At 40.2% G+C, this 23,769-nt stretch overlaps 1 protein-coding gene across 2 annotated transcripts in view; it reads right to left on the reverse strand.

Moving 5' to 3' along the window:
- Window positions 1-23,769, reverse strand: part of ABCC3 (ATP binding cassette subfamily C member 3) — an 82,766-nt gene that overhangs the window by 45,594 nt on the left and 13,403 nt on the right. For both annotated transcript variants that reach the window (XM_088138456.1, XM_088138455.1), the window contains exons 2-7: window positions 18,699-18,875; window positions 14,106-14,231; window positions 12,342-12,479; window positions 10,015-10,140; window positions 8,254-8,315; window positions 3,627-3,758 (exon numbers count right to left, since the gene is read on the reverse strand). In XM_088138456.1, the coding sequence (XP_087994582.1) occupies window positions 3,627-3,758; window positions 8,254-8,315; window positions 10,015-10,140; window positions 12,342-12,479; window positions 14,106-14,231; window positions 18,699-18,875 (761 nt within the window). The remainder of the gene's footprint in view (window positions 1-3,626; window positions 3,759-8,253; window positions 8,316-10,014; window positions 10,141-12,341; window positions 12,480-14,105; window positions 14,232-18,698; window positions 18,876-23,769) is intronic.

The following is a 23,769-nucleotide window of genomic DNA, read 5'->3' on the forward strand; positions in this document are numbered from 1 at the left end:
ACCATAAAAACATCTTGCTCAGCAAAACAGCAGCAATTTAAGAGCAGAGATTCTCCTGCTCTTGGATCTACAGCCCTCATCAGGGCTATAAAATCTCCCAGATACCTTCTATATAGCCTCTTAGCTATGCTATATTTGGCCCCGGTTTTTCAATCATTTAATTAACCCATTATTGTATCTCCTCTAGTCTTGCTGAGGGCAACAAAGATCAGGAAGGGTAAAAATGCCTTTGTCTGCAGGCAATACCAGAAAGTAAGTCCTGAGGCTATATGCTGTAAGGAATATTCCAGTAAATACATTTCGAGGAAATAGGCCGGTCTGGGTTAAATAAACAAAATATATTCATAACCGAATGATTTAGGAACCTAATTTAGTTCCTAAATCCAGAGTAGTTTAGCTCTGTACTCTTTACAGAGTACTGTATCTTGAAGAAGGAATAATTGTCACTTATTCTGAGATGTGATTATTTAGTTGTTGCCAGAAGGGAAAAAATGCTCTGATACAACAATGTCATCAAAATCATAGTGGAACTGAGCATTATCTAGATAGTTGACAGTTGTTTTTTTTTAATTTCCTACTCTACTCAATAGATAGAATTTGCTATAAGATTTGCATACATAATGTTTATTTGGAGCATGCTGCCTGAAAGAGTCTGAAAACCCAAAATAAAGGCCATGGCTATTTCACATCAAATCAACCACGTGTTTGTCTTCTTTTGGGATTTGCTTTGAAAAATCGCTTTACACAGTATTATGAATGTTCTAAACATTATTAATTAATTCACAAGATTTATATGCCACCCCAATCAAATGAATATTTATTTAATAATCTGTATGCTGCCTGATTTAGTGGTATACAGAAGAATCTCACAAAGTAGCCATTCTCCACAAGATGTAAGAATCATAAATTTTGTCTAAATTATATAAGTAAGATGGAGACCCTTCCCCCTTACTAGGTGTCAAAATCCTCACGGGCCCATTTAAAAAGGTCTGAAAAGAATTCTGAAAACCAGAAATGAGGGGGCGAAGGATATCTCCAGGAAATTCCCTTTAAAAAGGATTTATCTAAACCTTTGCTGTGTTTTAATCTGATTCCCTTTGTGTATAAAAAGGAAACTCCACGGAGAGCAGCTGCTGAGCAATTGAGAATATTTTAAACCTTTACTGCCAAACAGGAACGCCCATATTAATTCTCTTCCAATATTATGAGGAAGAGGAACCAGACAAAAATTTGATACTAGGTACGTGTGGGGAAAATCCAGCAAAAGAGGGGACTTCCTGTTTTGTGAAGTAATAACTGCCTAATGCCATAGGAAATGCCTGACTAGCTCAAATTTTATACATTCAGAAGTCTCGTGGCATCTTTAAAACAAAGCACATTCACTGCTATGGCATCTCAGGGCATCAGGGTAAGATATCTGCTTATGAATCCTTACTGCATTACAAGCATTCACAGATAGGCCATTCTATTCTCAGACTGGGTTAATCAAGGTCTGTATGCTTGCCAAATAGCGGCCTTCTACTTGGAAAGATAAAAAGCCATCTCTCTTCCAAGAGACAACCTCTTTACAAGGTTCATCCAGATAGTGGCTTCTATTCCTTGGGACCTGTTTTTCACCTTGATAAGCACAGAATTTAGCCTTGTTTTTTTTCTTGTCAATAAAGTGGGGAGGCAAAAGCATAGCATAACCTTGGATTCCAAAATGACAATCTCTTGGAGAAGATCAGAAAAGTTAAATATCCATAGGGTATCCTCACCCAAAGAAAACTGGGCTGAAGAGAGCCTGAACCATGGATAAAAAGTTACTCTTATGTTGGCAATAAGACAAAGGAAGCATCCAGACATCGATTCCACGCCCAGCCAATCCAGAAACTTTACTCTCACTACCAGCTGTATCCTTGTTTCCTTTGCAATGCTTAAATAACTTTCCAAAGCTTATGATGAGACAGTTCCAGGCGCTAACTAGATGAGCTGCAGTCTTGTTCTCCTTCTCTATAACCATCATAGCCACACGGCAATTCCTCTGAAATTCAGCCACAAAGCACCAGTTTATATGGCAATATTTTATTTTCTTGATTACGAAAATTAAAATTGGTGTTTTATGACCCCAGTAAGCTTAATACACTGAAACTTCTCCAAAAGAAGCAAAAATCCTAGGGCTGCTTCTCCGGTGATGGTATCACACTTCTGTAGTCCCCTAGAGGCTGAAAAAAATGGGTTTGTTTTTAAGTGTGGCCTCTGACAATGGAGAGATCTCCCACCTCTGTGGAAATTTAGATGGTAATTCTCTGATTTTCTAACTGTCTTGTTGGCAGAGATATGATATCGGGGTGCTTTCACAGGTTGCAGGACAAGGGGATAATTCTTTTCAACCTGGGGACTATCCTGATGGACAACAGAGGACTTGTCCACAATCATCCTGAGGTCACCTTTTTGGATGGGGAATTGGCAGAAATGTAAGGCATGAAAAAGTACTTTGCACAGGCTTAAGGCACCCACTTTGGTCCTTAAATCCTCCCAAACCTTCAGAAGTGTAAAAAAACAAAAAAACCAGACTGAAAATTTAGATCTTGCTCTTTTAGATCAGTGTTTTTCAAACTTGGCAACTTTAAGATGTGTGGACTTCAACTCCCAGAATTCCCCAGCCAGCAATTTAGCTCAATGACAGAATTGCATTTGGTACCCTCAAACTATTCTGTGAATGTTCAAATCCAATTTCAACGATTTTGTTGATAAAATCCATTCTCTCTCCAATTTGCTACATGACAATAAGGACAAACTTGAAAGTGTAAGAGTAGTAGAAGATAAAATCTTTAATATAAGATAAAATCTGATAAAGTTCAGTGGAGTCAAATAAGAAGTTCCTGAAGTAGGTTTTTAAAAGTACATAGTTCTTTGCCTCTCCTATGACTAGAAAAGGTAAAATAAATTATGCAAAAAAGCAAACATACCCACTAAATTAATCTGCATATTATTTACAGAATACAGATTTTGTATTTTCTTAACAAAGAATACGGATTACTATGGCATACAATCTGTTCTTTTAAGCAGTTCTTATGCTGTATGCAATATTTCCCCTTGGTTCTGCGACTTATAAATCCAGTCTTCTAGATAGGAACATTGCATCCAACTCCTCAACAAAGAGCTGCTAGCTGTGAGAGGGTTGAAAAGAGGAAGCACTCCAGCAAGTATATTAATAGTTTCTTCAGCAGAACAAGCCATTAAAAGTGTAAAAGATGAAATAAAAAGGTGACATAAGGGGAGTGCATAAAGTTAAGGTGGATGAATGCAGGGAAGTGGGGGAGGGCATCCATGAAGGAAAGCAAACGCTTGGGACTAGTGAGGTGGGACTAATCCCTAAAAGGAAAAGGCAGGCTCAGGGAGGCCATGACCATCCAATAACGCTTACCTTCCCTGCATAGATTGGAAGGACGAAAAGCTAGGGAATGACTCATCAGGTCCAGCGCTGGTTCTAGTGTGGACTGAGCAATCCCACTGTCAACCCACAGAAGTTGAGAGCGGCATGGGAGACAAGCAGCTTAGGCTACCATACAGAAATGCCCCAAGGCTGTATTTTATTCATAAAAATAGAAGTACAAGAAGGACGTAGCATTAAGCCAACTTACAATTTCCCGTGTTGTTTTTGCTTGTCCCACTCTTTCTGGAGCTTCCGGACTACCTCTTCAGATTTATCATCAGCATTCAGAGACCATAAATCTTTATCTTCAAGAGGCTTCTTATAGCCTTGTATTACCAAACTAGACAGCAGTAACAAAGGCACATTAATAACTCTGAATCAGTCTGGACAAACCAACTTTTGTACATTAAATGGGCAAATACTTCCACTGACAGCAGGCATACATCTTAATTTCTCTCTCCACTACTCCAAGGGCATCATACAGAGTATGCAAAGCATTTGAAAGAGCTATTTTGCAATGCCCATTAGCAAGAACAACCCCCTCTTCAAAATATTAAAGCAGTTTGTCTTTTGCAAGGCTTGCAGAACTGCTTCGAATGTTATCCTAGTTGTCTCTGTATGCACAATACTGTAATAGGAAGACACTAGGTGCTGTGTGAGTTCTGCAAATGACGCAGCTGCTTTCAAAAGTTTCAAAGGCATTGTAAAATTCATCTTTCAAATGTTTTCCACAGTCCTAATAATTTATCCATCTGCTGCATAGTTTCTTGCCCTTGGCCCATATCATTTGCTTCCATTACATGGGGTGGGAATATGAAGAATACTATGGATGCAAGTCAATTATATTGTAAATTTAAGAGGGATGAGGATTATCTGTCAGCATATCAATGAATGTAGGGATTTCATGTATTTAATAGAGCATGTAGCTAAATAAAACATGGTCTGATTGCAACTACAGGAAGATAATCGAAGTTGGCAGATTCAAAGAGAAGCCCAGGGCTTTATGCTCCCTGAGCAAAAAGCCTGTTTCATGGCTCTCCTGAGGTCTTCTAGGTACATATGGGCATGCCTAGAAGAGACTTTTACTGGGAGAACTAGTGAAAAACTCAGAAGGGCCCAGAAGCAGCCATGTTGAGCCTTATTTGAACAGCTGTTTCCTGGCCTCAAGGTGTGGATCCAGAAGGGCCCTCCCCTCATGCCTTGTAATATGCTTTGCACAGCAGTAACATGCAAAACAGCCTCTAAAAAAAGTCTCCTGCCTCATCTCCCAAATACGGTGCTTTGAGCAAGTTTTGTACTTTATTTATTAGATGTACATCCCACCATTCATTCAAAAGAATGGGGCTCTCCCTTCACTTTATCCCCATAACAGCATCCCTGAAAGCAGGTTGGCCTGAGAGAGAGTGACTGGCCTGAATTCACCAGAGAATTTTTGGGGTAAACCTGAACTTAGGTCTCCCTAGTCCTAGTCCAACACCTTCACCACTATACCAAAACCACTTTGTTTTTGTTTGCCTATCACTTACCTTGCACATTCTTCTCTTTTAGTCTGTGTGTGTATGTATGTGTGTATGTATAATTTTCTACAAGCGGTAGTCCATGCTTCTTTCCCCTCCTTCAGTTCTCCCCCTTCACATTATTCTGACATTAGATCTGTGAGCCCAAGATCTGATATTAGGATCTTCACCCATACTAAATTAATTTGGTTCAAAATATTTTAACACTATCCAAACACAAAACTTCTATTGAACCTTGCATCATTCCAAGCTAACTTATAATGCTTCCTAGCCTTTAATATGTACTTACTGATAAATACCAGATTGGGAGACAGATTCCTTGGCATGGTTCATTTATTGCTTCAATCATATGCACCAACAGAAGGGGGTTTACTGGCCTAATCTAAAGGTGGCAGCTAATCTTGACTGCAAATTCTCCTGCTCATCCCCCATGGAAATAAGAAGAGGACTAATGTTAATGTTACCACTGGTTTTACTCTGGTTCCCCTCCTACCCTCCCATAGCAGCTCAGCTGATTGCAAACAGAGTGAATTCATTTGATCTCTCTTTAATTGGAAGTTCTGTGACAAAGTAATATAAATCCAAGTTGGGCCTTTGCATCTGAAACTGAAGAACTCTTCAGCATGGTTTAAAGGTTGGCAGTTTTAACAATGTTGGCTTTAAGTGACCTATTTGATCTTTTGTTTTACCCTCATGGCAGGGCAGCTGTGAATGAAACAAATTTCTCATACACACACACAGTTATGTTCGTTATCATTCCTTTCCCTTAAGGAGACCAAGAAACCAGGCACAGGATTTCTCCCACCTTCACACCTACCTGTGAGATAGGCCAGGTAAAGAAACAATGGCTGGCTGAAAGTCACCAGGCAGATAACAGGGACCTGAACAAAGTTTAACCCACAGTCTAATACAAAAACAAAGTTTTACAGCCTAACCTATTTTTCAAGGATGTTGCACAGGGAAGCAAGAGTTGAACTGCAAAATACTACGCTGTACATAACAACAACCACAGCAACCAACCCCCCCCCCCCCCCTGCTTCCTTCAAGCAGCAAATGCAAAGTTTTTGCCAGTTTTCCTTAATAATGAGACAGGCTTTCAACTCTTGAGGAGCAGAGTTTCTTCCAAACAAACAAGAGGAATAGAGCCTCTTCTCAAATGCCTACAGAAGTCCATTAGAAAGTCTAGATCTCAGACAAAAAATTATATCCTTGTCCACTGCAACAGTCAACTTCTGACTGATCAAGAGGACTTTGTGTATTTTAGCGCTTCAAGACCAGGCCTTAACTTGCAACTTAAATGAATGGCTAAGAGAGGCAATGAGCATCAGATTTCACATTAACACTACAGCTAGATGTTACACTGTATCTCTTTAAATATTCAGTCTGTAGGCTGATTTTTATTGGATGTTTTTAATTTTTGCCTTCATAGTCACAATCTAATCAATAATCATATAACTATAAGGTTTGGGGAGGAGAAAGTCCAATAGTTCCCCCTCCTCACACACATTCAATTTATAACCATAACTGGAGATTTTTGACAAAATCCCAGCTGGGGAGGGAAGGTTCCAGATGCTATGTGAAAAAAGGGACACTTTTCTTGCAATTCACCTCTGTGGTTGGGAGAAATGTGACTCCTTTACAATGGAATCAGCTACAAATATGTATTTCCCAAACCAATTTTAAGGGAAAATATCTAGGATATATTTTTCTAAAAAAACAAACCAATGAAACCAAATGTACAGTGGTACCTCGGGATACGAACTTAATCCGTTCCGTGACTCTGGGCGTATCCCGAGTTGGTCGTAACCTGAAGGAAATTTCCCCATAGGGTTCAATGTAAATCCGGTTAATCCGTTCCGCCCTCTGAATTTGGTCGCACCCCGAGGCAAATTTCCCCATAGGGTTCAATGTAAATCCGGTTAATCCGTTCCGCCCTCCGCCCGAATTTGGTCGCAACCCGAGGCAATTTCCCATAAAGTTCAATGTAATTACCGTTAATCCGTTCTGGCGTCCACGGACCACACGGAAAGCGGCCGGGCGCGGCGTGGTGCGGCGCGAAAATGGCCGGGTGCAGCGCGGCGCGGCGCGAAAACGGCCCGGCGCGGCGCGAAAACGGCCTGGCGTGGCGCGGCGCGGCGCGAAAACAGCCCGGCGCGGCGCGAAAACGGCCGCGGACCACGCGGCAGGGCCGGAAAAACAGCCGCGGACCACGTGGCACGGGCGGAAAAATGGCCGTGGACCACGTGGCACGGGCAGAAAATGGCCGCGGACCACGTGGCACGGGCGGAAAATGGCTCGTACCCCGAGGCAGAGTTCGCAAACCGAGGTAAAATTTTGGGGCCAGAGCTGGTCGTAACCCGAAAAATTCGCAAGCAGAGGCGTTCGTATCCCGAGGTATCACTGTATTCTCAGCATTTAGTCTTCAAAAATAACTTTTTGGAGAGGAAAGGTTAGCAGAAATGGACTCATCATTTCATACAAGACTTATGTTTCCTCTTAGCAGCATATTAAAAATAATTTAAAAGTGTTATAAAACATGACTCTAACAGGAAATACAACCTGAACCTTAATTCCAAAGTTAACATTACAAAGAATGTTCTTTGTGATAAAATTCAGTGTTTTCACATTTCAGTTCATTGGAATATGTGAGATTGGAGCTCAGTGTACCTAAACTTTGCTGGTGGGACTTATAATTTCTACTTTACAGCTCTGATAAAGAGTCTTCTTTGATTTTGTTAAATTATTTAATACAAATGGAATCTGACCCTATCAATGTTAGCTTGACAATTAATCCTATTTATTTCAGTGGAAATTCATTTCAAATAAGCATGGCTACAATTATAATCCAAATTTCTCTCTACTTCTATCTTTGTGTGTGTGTGTGCCTATGTGTATGTGTATGTGTATGTGTGTGTGCCTTCAAGTCAGTGTTGACTCCTGGTGACTGCCTGGACAAGTCCCTGAAGTTTTCTTGGCAAGATTTCCAAAGTGGTTTGCCCTTGCCTTCTTCTTCCCAGGGCTGAGAGAGAGTGACTGGCGAAGGTCACACAACTGGCTTTGTGGGATTAGAACTCACGGTCTTCCGGTTTCTAGCTCGATGCCTTAGTCACTACACCAAACTGGCTCTCACCTCTGCCCTACAGACATATAACTTCTGGCACAAGAGGAAGGGCATGAAATGTAAATGAATGGCATGCTAAACAGTACTTGTGTATAGGAATGTAGCTGAATAATCAAAAGCACAAAGGATATCTTTTCAACTGGCACTTCTCCAGTAATATCAAAAGGATCACAATGATATTGAAAAACCATGCTTACCTTGTGAACCACCAAAATGTTATCCTTGAAAGAAAACCAGAATTTAATTCTGGACAGGGATTCTATGACAAATTTTGGAGACATTAAGAGCAAACAAACAAACAAAATCAGTTATTTTTTAGCTAAAATTGTAGTGAAAGATCACATTACACATTCAAAATAATTTGGAATACATTCTAGGAACTATGTATGAAATGAAAGATGCACCACCAATTTCCCACTCCCTCCCCCAGGATTCTGAGCAGTGGTTCAATGCAATGATTGGGTTCCAGATCGTAACTTCTATTAACAACCACACAAAGGAGAGGATGGAAGTCTAGTTTTGCTATGTCTGCCTTAGGAAACACAGAAGAGCCTTGTATTTAAGGATAAGGAACTTCTCTGACCAGTTTCCAGAAGACTTAATTAAGGTCAGGTGGTACAGAGTAGAAGAAAACATTCTGCTCTTAATCCTTCATGACTTTTTAGGGAATATGGAAATAAGGTTTGATTAGCCCAATATTTTCCATACAGCCAAATACCACTCAAAGGGGAGTTATAAAATATATCAGACCACTTGCTGCTCTTTAAATTACATGTCATGAAGTCTTACTACCAGCAGAATGGACATTGCAGATAGATCAGATTCCCTATCCTCCATGAGCTCCTGTGCATTTTCCAAACCTGCTGGAAAATCCTTTGGAAAAAAATTTAGGGAAATACAGTAAGGAGAAAGGGAAGGGAAACTCCTCCTGGGTGAGTAGAAGTCCTCTTGAATAAAAATGGATTAACCCTTTGTTCTTCAAGTCAACATCCTGCCCTGGGGATTTTATATGGTTTGCAATGAATCTCATTAAACAGGGATAAGCATTTCTGTAAATAGACTGGACAGATGCTCTTCCATTTCCAATTTTTCTTGCTAATTACCCTTTCCACAGAAGCTAAACAGGTTCACTCCCAAACCAGTCATGCGAACTCCTGCTTCAGTTTCCCTGCGCCCCTTTTTTGGCGAGGAGAACTGCGGTGAAATTAATCCATCTTTAATTAGATGTAGACACTACCTTCACAGAAGGCCTATAAAAGTGAGGGTGGCCAGTCTCCACAACCTGACTCCTGCCTTCAGAATGAGTTGCTAGCTCATTCCAGCCTCACTCCTTTCCTGCACCGGAGTGGGCAGTGGGCTATTGGTGGTCAAAGGGCAATCAATGGTGTGAGTTTTATTACATGGGATCAGACTTCACTCTAATACTGGCTAGAAGCAGAGCAATAAACTGCAACCCAGTTGGGTGACCTTTTGGCACCCAGAGGCTGCACTTCGTGTTTCGGAGGAACAGAGAGTGAAGTCATATTAGCAAGCAATGACTTACAGTGAGGAGAGGGTACAAAATGCATGGAACCCCGTTATGCTCTTTATTTTTTTTCTTTTTCTCTTGTGTTTGGACAATATTGGGCAGTGGTTCTTTGTTTTTATAAAAGTGTTTTAATCTATTCTAGAACTTACAGAGCACAGTCATTGTATTTTTCGCTTAAAAACAGCAGGAAACCGTGGCACTGATTTTTAGCAAATCTGCTAGGGACGCAAGCAGCTGCAAAACTAAGATTTCAAAAGTAAGAAGTGGGCCCAGGATTATAGGTTAACATCTCCCAAATTAGTACAAGGTGCAGCCTATACAAAGTTGGGGGGATGGGTTTTGATGAACACATAAAAAAAAAACCTGGCATATACAAACCAACTACTCAGCATTCTTGAAAATCTAGAGACAATAACAAAAATTTACTTACCGGATCTATATTCACAGGAGAGAAGAACGGAGGCTTTTCTTTGAAACATGAAAGAATAAATTCAATAAGGATCAGCGCAAAGTAGATGTAAAACGTGATAATCCTAAACCTGCCTTCCATTTGGTCCTAAAAAGAGACAGTGGCAATCAACAAGGGAGAAGTAACATAACAAACCAATATAATGTTGCATACTGAATGCACATTGAAATTGCATTTCTGGGGTAGCAATGAGGATGAAGATAACTAGAACAATAGAATGCTACCCAAAAACAATTAATAGATGAATTTCATTAAAATGGTGAATAATACCATGAAAGGTAAAACATGGCCATCCTAATCTGGCATACTAATGTCCTGTATAATCAGTAGAAAGATTCTTCATCCCTTCGCAAGAGAGAAAGGAAGATTCCAACTTTTGGACTACAGGTAGTCCTCAAGTTATGACCATTTGTTCATCAACTGTCCAAAGTTATAGCTGTTCTGAATTAATGTACTTATGCCTGGTCCCTGAAGTTACAGCCATTGTAGCGCCCCCGCGGTCATGTGACAAAATTTGGGCGCTTCGCAGTTCACCCACTCTTACAACCACAGGGGCGCTTCAATTCTCCCCACCTGCCTATCTCCCCCCAACTCTGTCCTTTTGGCCACCCTGCACAGTGGCATTCCTTGGAGGCGGCAGCGGCACTGGGGCTGTAGAGGCCTGGGGCCTTCAGCAGTCTCAGCCAGCTGCCACTGCCCCCAGGCCTCTACTTCAGCCCCAGGGCTGTCACTGAGGAGTGCCGCCTTAAACCCTGCAGCGTGGCCAGCCACCTCACCACCACAGCATAAAACCCCAGCTGCTCCTGCCACCCTGCACTCCTCTGGCCCTGCTGGCCTCGCCACCCTGCACTCACTGGCCCTGCCGCCAGCTGACCTTCGCTATTTTCTTCCCGCTGCTGAAGAGGCATGCCTGGCCTGGCCCTATATGAGTCAGCAGTGTATTAAATAAGAAAACAGGATGAATTAATAAATATTGCTAGAGGCCTTCCCATTACATATGTGACTTCCCATGCGCTACACTTGAGCTTTGTAGCCACTGCCACTATTGTATCAGATATAGCAGGCAGCAGCATCTTTTTGACTGCAGCACCCACTCTGTGTAGAAATGCCCTTTCTAAGGAAATTTGCCAGGAACCAGAGTTTTATTCTTTCCAGCATTTGGCCACAAGCTTTCCCTTTCAACACTGTTGCTTTAGTGCAGTGTTTTTCAACCTTGGCCACTTTAAGATGTGTGGACTTCAACTCCCAGAATTCCCAGCCATCTTAAAGTTGCCAAGTTTGAAAAACACTGCTTTAATGCTATGAGCCCTATCATTCATGTTGCTTTGCCGATGCCCTTTGCTTTCTTGCAGTGTTTTTAATATGTATTCTATTTAATACAGTGGTACCTCGAGTTACGAATTTAATCCGTTCCGTGACTCTGGTTGCAACTCGAATTGGTCGCAACACGAGGCAAATTTTCCCATAAGGTTCAATGTAATTACTGTTAATCCGTTCTGGCATGGAGGACAGGGAGGCGGCCATTGCTTGGAGGGAGAGTCAGGGGCGGAAAAATGGCCGTGGACCACGTGTCAGGGCCGGAAAAATGGCCGCGGACCACGTGTCAGGGGCGGAAAATGGCTGTGGACCACGTGTCACGGGAGGGAAAATGGCCACGGACCATGTGTCGGGTGGAAAATGGCCACGGACCACGTGTCACGGGAGGGAAAATGACCGCGGATCCAGTTCGTAACATGAGGTAAATTTTTGGGGCCGGAGCTGGTCGTAACACAAAAAATTTGTAAGCAGAGGCGTTCGTAACTCGAGGTACCACTGTATATGAGTAGCTTGAATTCACAAAAAGTAGACCATAAGAAAAATGAAAGGAAGATTGAACCATACTGATTTTCATTTCTGTCTCCTTCAAGAAAAGCATATCATGCACTACCTCTCCCTCCATGGTTTAATAGTTCCCGTAGTTTAATAGGTTTAAAAGATTTCTAGGTATTTAAGCCTCAAAATGACCTTCCTTTCGTGATCCTAGGAAGAAGAATCTCTCATTTTTCCCATGTGCTATTCCCATACCCTCTGCTACAATCAAAGACTGTTGGTGTGCCTTTAGCTCAGTCTGAAACATTGTCTGCTACTCTAACCTTGGTGTTTGGACAAACTATGCAACTGCCATATACCCAGCCTACAAGTAGCCCTCTGCTCATAACTCCTCCCACCAATGGACTGTCAAGCATCTCCCTTCCAGCATTAACACCAGGGAAAGATGGCATAATTCAGCACAAGCACATCTAATTTACCTGAGCTGGAGAACGAAGGATTTTGGATCGCAAAGGACCAATAGCACACAGCACACACAAGAACCAGAAGATGATGAGGATCCCTGAGGACTGGACACCGTGAAGTCTTTCATACTGGATGAGCAACATGGCTGCCAGCTGCAAGAAAAGTCATTGGAGAATAGATGGAATGGAATGATGAGAATCTGACTCTCAATTCCCTAAAGTAAAGTTTTCTTCAAGCTTAATTCCTAGTGACTTGATGGATACCTCCATGTAGTGTTGCTGGCAAAAACAGAAAAGTAATTAGCTGAAATGTTCTGTTTTTATTCAGTGTTAGGTGTTATTGTTTATTTCTGTGCTATCCAGCCAATGTTTTTGCCTTTTTTTGAAAAACATATTGCCCCAATGATAGGGTATGGTATCTTCATACGCACAAATAAGAACATTGCTTTTCTTTCTCTTTCCTTGTATTCACAGTATATCCTGCTCCCATGCTTAACTCAGTCTTCATTATACAAGTGATGGATGTTTAATATTTTCTCTAAAAATATTATTTGAGTTTTCATAGCATAAGGCAGTGAAAGTACTCTCTCTAGCAAGGAAAAGATTTCCCCCCATCTTCCCATGGTTTTTATGCAGGATTCACCCACATGACTTTTAAAAAGTGAAGAGGAATAGACAATATTAAAGGATGAAGGAAAAGTTATATTATTCAGGGGTTTGATAGTTCCCCCAAAACAGAAATCATGATGAATAGTTTTATTTTAATTTCTCTTAAATATATAGCTAGGTTTCTTCCTTCTCTACAGAACTCAAATGCTATTTCAGTACTGCAGATGTTGGGTGATCCAAGGAACTGTTATCTTTTTTTATCAGAATAGCATGCCTTAAGAGGATCTCACAGCTGCAGACAAATAAGCAAATGAGGATCAATCTGCAACTCTTATCTCACAAATCAGCAGTTTGCCTTTCACATCTTCAAACTCCTGTCCAAGATCTATTTGTCTTTTCTACTCTAAACTGAAGCATGCACTTCCAAGGCAAATCTTCAATAGCACCCCTCCTTTATATGGGACAATAAAAGATGTAATTCATTATCCGTAATGTATGGTAGAGAACCATCAAGTCCCAAATCCAGCTGGGCAAAGGGAGACAAGTTCCAAGGATTGAGTGTTTATACCTATGTGTGTGTGTGTATGTGTGCGCGTGAGTGTATTAGGGCTGCACTAACAATACACTTTGCAAAAGCATGCTGGCTTTCCCTAGCATACTGCACATGTGTGCACACACAGAGTACACTCCCACTGGGACTGCGAGTGAAACACAATGCTATACATGCACACACATGTGCAGACAACTGGGGAAAGCCTTCAAAGCAGCTTCACAAGCCTTCCAGAGGATGCAGCTGCTTTAACACTCCAAGGGAAGATGCTTTGCTCATGCCAACATACTTTGCAATGTGCCTCTTTCAAATGCTTGCACAGCTCTATTTTTTCCTCCTAGTTCCAGCCACCTGTTTGAAAAATGGGAAGAGTTTAGTAGATCCAAAGCCTTCTTAGTTCCATGCCCCAGAATGCCTCCCTTTTTGCTGATATCACTGGATGGCAGGACAAAGATTTCTGCTACTAAAGAAATGAGTGGCCTGTGAAAATGGATCTCCCCTGTCTGTGGGTTTCCATGGATTGCAGATACTTGAGCTAAGCAAAAGATTTCCATCATCATGTTTGTTTTCAACATGCCCACACACAAATAATAATAGCATAAAGAGAAAGGCACACCTACCATTGTGATGCCAACAATTAAGGGTGTTACAAAATACACTGGTGGTGGAGTTCTGTTTTGAGTGATTTCATGGAAAGCATAGAAAAGATTGGACCAGCAAACCCCCCAAAGCACAAAAGCAAAGACCTGTATAAAAAGAAAGAGAATCAATTAAACCTCCAAAAGCACAAAACTTATCAAAAGTAGTTATATTTCAGCATATTTACAAATCTATTAGCCTGTAAAAATTCTGTCTACACCTATATATGCTAGTTCTTTGTGACACAGTGATGACTTGCAGGTACACATTTTATTCTGGTTTACAAATCTTTCTTTGCTGGCCATCTAGAGATTATACTCACTTGCCATTCCTAGCTTATCTTTTGCTGGCTAAAGACTGAAATAAAATTGATGTAATACCTAGCTTATCTTAAAATAATAATATTTTTTGTGGTGTCAAAGCAGCAGTGACAATAATTTGGTAATTTTACATTGGAATTTTCCTGCAATATTCTTGCACGTTCCATTTCAGGATAGTGCTATGGCATCTCATCTGTATACCTTGCTTAAGGGAACTGTTTACATTGCTGCTCACTCTACGTGTGCCTTCTAATGCAAGAAAAAGAATCTCAGCAGATGCCACAGAAAGTAAATCACTGCTTAACTAAAAGAAGAAGAAGGCAAAACAGCATGTTGCTGGAAGAATTAATCTTACTGATGTTACCAAAAATCAATATGTGGGTACTCTGATGCTGAAACAGACTGAGAAGGAAACACACATCTCCTAAATTTTAAAATGCAGACACAGTGGCATAAATCTGCAGGAGGAGCTTGGTCCTTTGCTATGAATTATATCATAAGCAATAACAAACAGACTTAGTTATATCGGCATGTGCCAGGGCTGTTAGACAATTTCATTTGGTCTGCAGATTTCAATGAATAGAACTAATTTACAGTTCCTGGGCCATCCTGTTTATTGGAACACAGTTTTCTTTCAAGTTCCATATTTCTTGTTTTGGTTATGCAATTCTCTTGTAAGAATTATTGACCCTCCCCCCCCCCAAAAGTTAATCTGGTAAAGTTGCAAGCAAAATTACATTGTTGTCAATCAGCACTCTTTGGCAGCTGCCTAAAACCAGAAGTGATTCTTTCCAAGCGCGATTATCACAGAATTATCTTTAGCAAGGTTTACTGAGATGGAGGGGATGAGGTTACATTATTTTCCATTTACAACCAATATAACCCCATGTACTTGAGGGTGGAGACTTCCTCATTTTCTTTCTAACAGCCTTCTTGTGATCTTCACTGGGAAGGAAGAAGCTTGCAGTTAACATAAGGGACTCCTGAATTTTCATCATTCTGGAACTCAACCCTTAAGGCGATCAGATGCATTCATGACAAACCATAAACTCTGTCTCATAATTCAGTAGCTACCCATGGCAAACCATAATCTTTTTACAATGGGATACTGTTCTGATGCCATTTACTCTGCCTCCTGTGTGAACTCACCCAAATCAAATATAATTGGTAAATCAGAACTAACATTTTCAGAGGATCCTACTTATCCTGAGTTCCATTGCCTAAAAAGGGATCTGTGTACTACAAAATCAAGCTGAACAAATGGAACAGAGGAGACTTAGTTACTGTATGTTGGGCTCCACTTTAAATCTGCTCTGCACAAAGACTAGAGCTTTACATCATTCCATATCAGTGTTTTAAATAAAGGGGATAAAAGAGCTTTAATTTAGTTAGTTCTAATTTGCAAACTGAAAAGTTAGTTCTAATTTGCAAACTGCAAATGAGCAGAACAGTCTGGCCTTGATCAGCTAGTGTTTGGTGGATTTGAATGTTATTATTATCATTATCATTTAGAGCCAAAAGACCCAAGGTCTGAATGTTTGCTGATAGTTCATATGAAGCAGCCCAGCTGGTGGTAGCATCTAGCAGACTTTGGGGCATCTAGCGATGTTGGAGCCAGTGGGAGACCACCAAGAATGGCTACAACTGTAGGCTAGACTCGAAAATTGAGAAAACACTTTAGGAAAAGGCTAAACATTGCAAACCACTGACATACTGCTTTCAAGAAAACTGCATGAACTCAAAGGAAAATTGTACATTTACACAAAGCAATTTCACAAATTCAAATTTCATCACACTACTGTGATTTAGGAAGCCCTGCTAGGTTGGATGGTGATTTTTGAGAAATATAAAGAAACCATTAATTTTTTTTTTAACGCACTGAGACCTACTGTATGGATACAGGAATATTGTCTCAATACAGCTTTTGTTAAGAAATACAAATTTAGTTTCTTACTTCAATAGGATGGAAATATCACCCGCAATCTACTATATAAGATGGTGAATAAATTTAGATTACTGCAGTAAAACAGTGAAGTGGCAAAGTTGTTTTAATCAATTTACCACTCCTTTCTTTGATAAGTTACTGAAGTGATGAAAAAACCTATCCCGGTACAGAAAATACCACAAAGCTATGAGCTGGAGTTAAGTTTCCTCTTCCCTTTTGACCATTGCCCTGGATGAATCACAATAAGCTTTTAGAAATATCAAACAACTACCTGACAGATTCTTAATTCCTAACAACCTCACTGAAAGAGGGTAATGAAAGAGGGCAGACAAGATTAAAATCTAATTCAAAATTCAGTTCCTTAATCTGGAATTAAAGAGAAAGATTTTTTAGCCACTTAAATTTGATAGTTAAAGGGAGTATTTACATTACGCATTCAAAGTTCTCCTGGAGTACCTGCAAAGTGGCTTTTTATGAATAGGCGGGGGGGGGGGGAGGGGAGAAGAAAGAGGAGGAGCATTGGCACCCGTGAGGAGTGGGGAAGGGGAGCAAATGACAAAATGTGCCTCATGACATCAAGATGCAAAAAAGCAACCTACACGCTTGCGTCAGACATTAGGGTGTGAGTACCGTATGCGGGGGCTGGATCTACATTATGATGTCACTGCGTGCATATGGGCATTTTGCGATATTCTTGGTTTGCTGCCAACACCCTGGGAGGAAGAAAGCACTCCCCACTGCTCCCTCAGTCCCTCACTCCCCTCCAAAGGAAAGGAGGACCTCCTTGTTGCTACAGGCAAAGAGGTCAGCAGGGCATTTGGAGAGGGGCCACACCTGGGAGTGTGGAACAAACAAGTAGTGTTTGCTAGAAGAAATGGGAGGTGGTAATTCTCAATATGGGAGAGACGTATTAGTTTTTATGAGCGGTTCTGTGTTGTGAGGCTTATATGAGTTTTTCCTATAGGGTAGCCAAATTTTGTGTAGTGCCCTACAGGATCAGAAGGTAAAAAAAATAGTTTCCTTAATTATTTTTAACTTAACAAATTTAATGATTTTTTTTCTTGTTTTTTCTTGATGGGCGTGCCTCATCAGCAGTGGAATGAAGAGGACAGCAAAGGTCAGCCAGGGGTGGCAGGGCCAGGGGAGCGCAAGGCGGCAGGGCCAGCAGAACATAGGCTGGCAGAGGTGGCAGAGTACAGGGCAGCCAAAAGGGCAGAGATGGGGGAGATATAACCGGGGTGGGGGGAGCTGAAGAGGAAGCAGTCCCTTACCTTACTGAGGCTTGGGACTGGGAGGGACCAAGCCAGGAATGGCTTGGATCGGAGTGGGTCCTCCCTTAATGACTGGGTGGGATTTGGTTAACGAAGGCAACTGGGACTGCCAGGATTGCCGTTGCTAAGTGATGTGGTCATGTGACATTGCACTTTATGACCGCATCACTTAGCCACAGAAATTCTGGTCCCAATTACTGTCATTAACAGAAAATTATCTGTACAGGTAGTCCATGCTTGCCAACTATCTTGTTTAGCAGCCATTCGAAGTTATGACGGGATAAGAAAAAAAGCTTTGCAACCAATCCTTGCATTTATAACTGTCATGGTGTCCCATGGTCACTTGACCAACATTTGGGCACCCCACAACTGGTGTGCATTTATGACCATTGCAGTGTCCCGCAGTTATGTGATCACCGTTCGCATGCTTCCCAACCAGCTTCCAACAAGCAGAGTTAATGGAGAACATTGGAGTAAAATCGCAAGTCACGGTTAAGTTATGTCTTATTTAATGACCACATTGGCTTGCTTAATGACAGAATGGGAAGTGACCTCATATGCCTATCACAGCCATGTGATTTTCCGCTCAGCGACCACAGCACTTAGCGACGGCGTTACCAGCCCCAAGTTTGGTCACTAAGCAAGGACTACCTGTATATCCAATTAATTACGCAGGGTGCAAAAGATTTAGATCTTTCATTCTTCAAAAACGGTTCGCTGCTCATATAGTTGGGAAGCTACGCTCTGAATCATAAGTGGCAGGAATATGCTTTTAAAAACATGAGAGCTATTCTGAAATACTGTTGGTAAAACCAAACTCTATTTCAAGGACAGGTTATCTGCAAGTTCATCTGCTATTGCTCAGTCACTGTCATGCTGAACCATGAACTTTCAAATATAAGATATGATTGGATTCTGTTCATTTTATCTCATTTGGCACGGTAGGTACTTAACCCTTATGTATTCCTTTTTAATTTTTAAAAAGGTTGCCAGACCTGCCACTGTTTATTAGGTGCCTTGGAGAGGCATAGATCTTACCGTTTTAAACCTGCTCAGCACAGACAGTACAATGTAGCCTCGGTTGTTGTATTTTAGATAAAGGAGGTAAAAGGGCAAGATACACCAAAGATAGAGGCACGCAATCCAAGCCAAGACAGTGTTCTGGAAGCATGGAGTGAAGTCTGGATTATCAGTATACAATGTAAGATTTGGATCCTGTGGGGGAAAACACAAGTAGAAAATGATTAGCAAATACTTGGGGAATATTGGCTGCTCCGAAACTTTTACACAAATCAACAAAGACTTGAATATCCTGTAATATTTTTCAAAAGGTCATGAAACCAGGCAATCTCAATTTGTTCCCCCTTTAATCCTTACCATAATGCAAGAACTCACCAGAACAAGCACATTTGTCAAGTAAAGTACAATATATTAATTCATCTCACCCTAATCTACCTTCTGCCTTTTCATACCTTCAGAACAGAACTACCGTAGTTCCAAAATACAAATAAATGCACTGACATGCAGCTGATAAGGCTCTGCAGCTTAATAAGGACATAATACAGGCATGAGTAGATCTGTCACTTTCGCTCAGGGGCTCTTTCTACTGCCTGCTGAGTTCCACTTAGAGGCATTTTTGAGGGCAAAAAAAGCTCATAGGAAAGTCGGCTGTCCCAAAGACGTTGTCAGTGCCTCAATTTGCACATGTCACAGAATGCAGCATTACCTGACGGTATTTTGGATGTGCTGGCAAAAAGTATTTGCTTATGTTTTAGCAGCATGAGGAAGCTCATTCCAACTGGGTCTAATATTACAGTTGTTATTCTTTGCTTTCCATGTTTCCAACACCTCACTTTCAGTTTCTGCACCAGAAAGAAGCTGTAAAGTCTTTATTGGCTAAAATAAAGCTATGGAGGTATATTAAGAATGAAAAGGAAATGTGTGGTTATACATCTACCATATGACCGGCTGTGAATGCATATGTGTACTAGCAGCTCAAAAAATTAAAGTAGAGGAACTTTTTAAGAATATTCGTTAGTACTTAACTTTTTAAAAAATGTTCTCAGTATGGCCCGTAATTGTTTGCTATAGAGCAACAGACAAAATATTTCAAGATAATTTCTTCTAGAAAGGTCAGTGTTAACTAATAATGTCAAATCTCCAATTTATTGTGCATAGTGACCATATTTGTGGAAGGAAGTAATCTTCTCTGAAGGCCCTGCTGAAGTGCTTCTATTCCCAACAGCCCTGAAAAACATTTTGTCTCTAAATCACAAGAGGACAAAGCAAAACACCTCTCTCTCTCTCTCTCTCTCTCTCTCTCTCTCTATATATATATATATATATATATATACACATACATCCATATATAGTGGAGCAATTTATTTCACAACGACTGCCTCCCCTTTGTTAGGGCAGCAGTCTCAAAAACTGATGAACATGAATCGCACAGAGCAATTCCCTCTCAAAGTTCACATATATCGCACAGATGGTACGTTAACAGATATTTACACAATAGCCAAGGCTAATAAACTACATGCTGGCAACCTCAGCCATAAACATAGAAAATTGAAAGGAAGCAGGTGAAAAAAATAAGAAAGGCAGAAGAAGAAATATAAAACATTCAACACCCAGAAAGGGAGCTACGTTAGACCACTGTGGCAACCCTCCCAAATGGGGCACTTTTTAAGATCGGGAGGTTCCTGCTTCTCCTTAAATGAAAGACAATTCAGACAAGACATTAGATACAGGTAGTCCCCGGGTTAGGAACACCCAGTTTACAGATGACCCTTAGTTAAGAACAGAGCATATTCTAGCAAAATTCAAGTTAAATACACAATGGTTCGAGTTAATTACACAATACTATTTATACAGTATTATACAATACTACTGTTCTAGCTTACATACAAATTCGACTTAAGGACATACCTTGGAAATGGAACTTGTTCTTAAACTGGGGACTACCTGTATTCCCTTTTGAAACAGCTGACTAAAAGATGTGAAATAATATCCATGCCCTAGTTTGGTTCAACAAGAGGGAGAGGTGGCAACAGAGATGCAGGTAAACCTTATCCAGGTACCACTTGTGCAAAGGAGCAACACAGATGTCAAGAGTTTGTGGAAATGTTTATCTTCTCACATGCTAAGACAGAAAAGACACCTTGCAGAAGTGGACATTCTCTGAGCAATTTAAAGAAGGGTCATGATTACAGAAAGCTCTACTCATAATTAAAAACTATTTTTAAAATGACAGAGAGGAAGATGTGCTCCAGGAAACCCAATCAGGCCCAGATGCAGACAGGAAATTGGTACGACAGAGGAATAACGTATCACCAATACACAGTCTCAGTTCACAGGCTGGGAGAAGCTGAAAGCGGCTCACTAATTTTAAAAGCAACCTCCCATACGGTATATTGCATTTCCTCATGGTTAATTACTACAAATACATTCCACTATGGACAACTGTGCAAATGAGAGAAATTGATACAACTATCCATTTAAATTGAACAAAGACTCTCAGCTAGGTATCCAGACCCTCTTCCCCAATATTACCAAGCCTGGATTTTTAAGAAGTATTCTATCACATCCTAAACAGTTTGGGTTCTTTGCCCGCAGATCAGCAATTGTTCTCACTAAAGGTGATTTCATTTTATTTTTATGTTGATAGGATATCATGAATTTGAGCAAGAATGGAATATTAGGGCATATAACGAATGAGAACTCCAGAAGCAGATGCACATCTCCATTAAAATAAAAAGACACAGCCAGGCAATTCCACAGATTTTGGATGAGCAGTGTACGTAGAAGTGTTTCCAGAAGTGCATTTCTGCCTGTATTGATGACAAATGTGGAAGGCTGCCATTGTTCACAGAGCTTCCTTGCTGGGTTTTTTTTTTTTAAAGAAATACTGTAGAAGGTGCATTAAAAAAAAAAGAAAAGAAATGGTCCTTTGACAGAATATAAAAGAATCACCGACAGCAAGGTTAGCCTGTTCACTTCACCTTCTCCAATGATCCAGAAATTCCTAATGTTCCTAAAATTTCACTGCTTACCATTTGTCTCACCAAGATAAATCTGCTGGCAATCCTAACACAACTTTGGTCATCAATCTATCTGGCAGATGACAAGTTGATCAAACCAGGCAGATGAACTGCCTGTCTTGCCCACAATTCAGCCTATGGATATTGAATATTTGTGAACATAGTATCCAAAAAATGCACAGAACCATTAGTGACTCAAGCGGCTATTTCAGCTTTTTAAGTTCAGCTCTGAATGCTGACGTTAATCAAATTGCACACTAAATCTCAAAAAGACCCTTGGAAGGGAACAAAATAAACTCAAACATCAGTAGCTGGAAGGAATAGTTTAATTTGATAGCAAATTGCTACCAGGATGCTGCAAAACAGAAAAGAAAACCAACATCAATATAACCCCAATTTTATATCATGAAAACCTGAGTCTTGCATTCTTTATAAATTTTGCAGCACAAGTTGTTTTTCATTGGTCCCATTTATATATTTTGTATACGTTATTTCTCACAGGCGTGAAACTAATGACAAGCTTTTCAGCTTTATGTCTGGGCTGTTTCCTATCCTACAGGGTTTCTCTCCCCAACTTCTTTTTTAAAACAAACAAGCAAATAAAAAAAAAAGGTCACGTTTCTCAGCATGTTGAATGTCAGCAGACAAAAACAAATGGTGTGGTTTTCTATGTCGAACCACAAAACACATAATCCATAGTGACGTGCTATAGTAAAGCACAACTGACTTTAATCACCTAGGTTTTCTCACTAAAGGATCCTAGAACATTCAGGACACAAAATCACAATTTGTTTCAACACTTACAATGCCAAAAATTAGTTCTTTAAGCTTCCACAAAAAAATTAGAAAAAAATAGTTGCAGAGTAAATATCTCAAGGTGGCTTTATAATTTATATATGGTAATATAGGATATTGTGTTCCATGCTCAGTATTAATGCCCCTTACATTCAGCAGCTATTCATCTTTTGTTTTATATCTCACACTGCCAATGTTCCCGTCACACAAGTTAGTTTATTGGAATTTACTGCTTTCAACAAAAACTCTTTTTGTCCAAAATGTTTTGAAATCCTTATTCACTGGGCAGCGTATGTGTGTACTTCAGTTTTCCTCAAGCTAGTAGCCTTCCAGACATGCTACAGTTTGGTGGGCACAGTGTGAGAAAAGCTAAACTAATTTGTATAGAACTGAAAGTACCCTGGGACCAGGCTGGCTGGTTTTTGACTTAGCATACTGCACAAACACATTCATGATGGCTTGGTATTATGTGTGAAAAACTCTAGCTTGTTCAACAAACCATGATTTTAAAAATGGCTTAGATTTATGAGTGAGTGCAACTTGAAACTTAACTTGGCATTAAGACTGGAGGAGGGGACATGGGCTGTGGCTCCTCACAGGATATTTTTTAAAAAGCAATGAATGAATGAATTCCTTGTAATGACGTTGCTATTATATATATATTGCTACTACTAATCAGAGTGCCTTAGTGGGTTATAGAATTACAATTCAAAGGCACATTAGAATTTTAGAAATTAAAATTCATTCTGCAATATACAAGATAAAGTAACAAGCTATGTAATATTTTATATTTTACAGTGTTGTGATTTTAATTACCAATAAGTTGACAGCTCTGAATGGTGAGTCACTAACTGATTCAACTTTCATTCTTTGGTTGTGATGAAAAACCTTTTGTTAACACTTATTATCTCATCATGACCAGAGCTATATATTTTATACTTAAAAAAAAAAAAATCTAAAAGACTGATCCAGGAAGGATTGTGTTTGTGGCATTTTTAGTACTTATGTTTTCTGGCAGAACATCTCACACTGGCAGTCCTTGGTTGTACATATAAATTAACACTGTGCAAGGCTTCAGATTTAACTTGGAAGAAGTATTTCAGAATGCATGGAAATGTGTATCGTGGGCATCAGCGGAAGCTTCCTTATATCAAAATGAGGAAAGCTTTGCATTGTGAACTCTGTCTCCTTTGGTTTTTTTCAAGAGTAATTTTATTAAAAATTACAATTACAACAATAAAAACTAATACAAGCTGAAAAAAAATAAAAGAATA

This window comes from Python bivittatus, unplaced genomic scaffold (assembly GCF_059951505.1).
Source record: "Python bivittatus isolate LINGU-HERP-01145 unplaced genomic scaffold, Pbiv_v1 ctg000220_np1212, whole genome shotgun sequence".
In the NCBI taxonomy this organism is placed as follows: Eukaryota; Metazoa; Chordata; class Lepidosauria; order Squamata; family Pythonidae; genus Python; species Python bivittatus.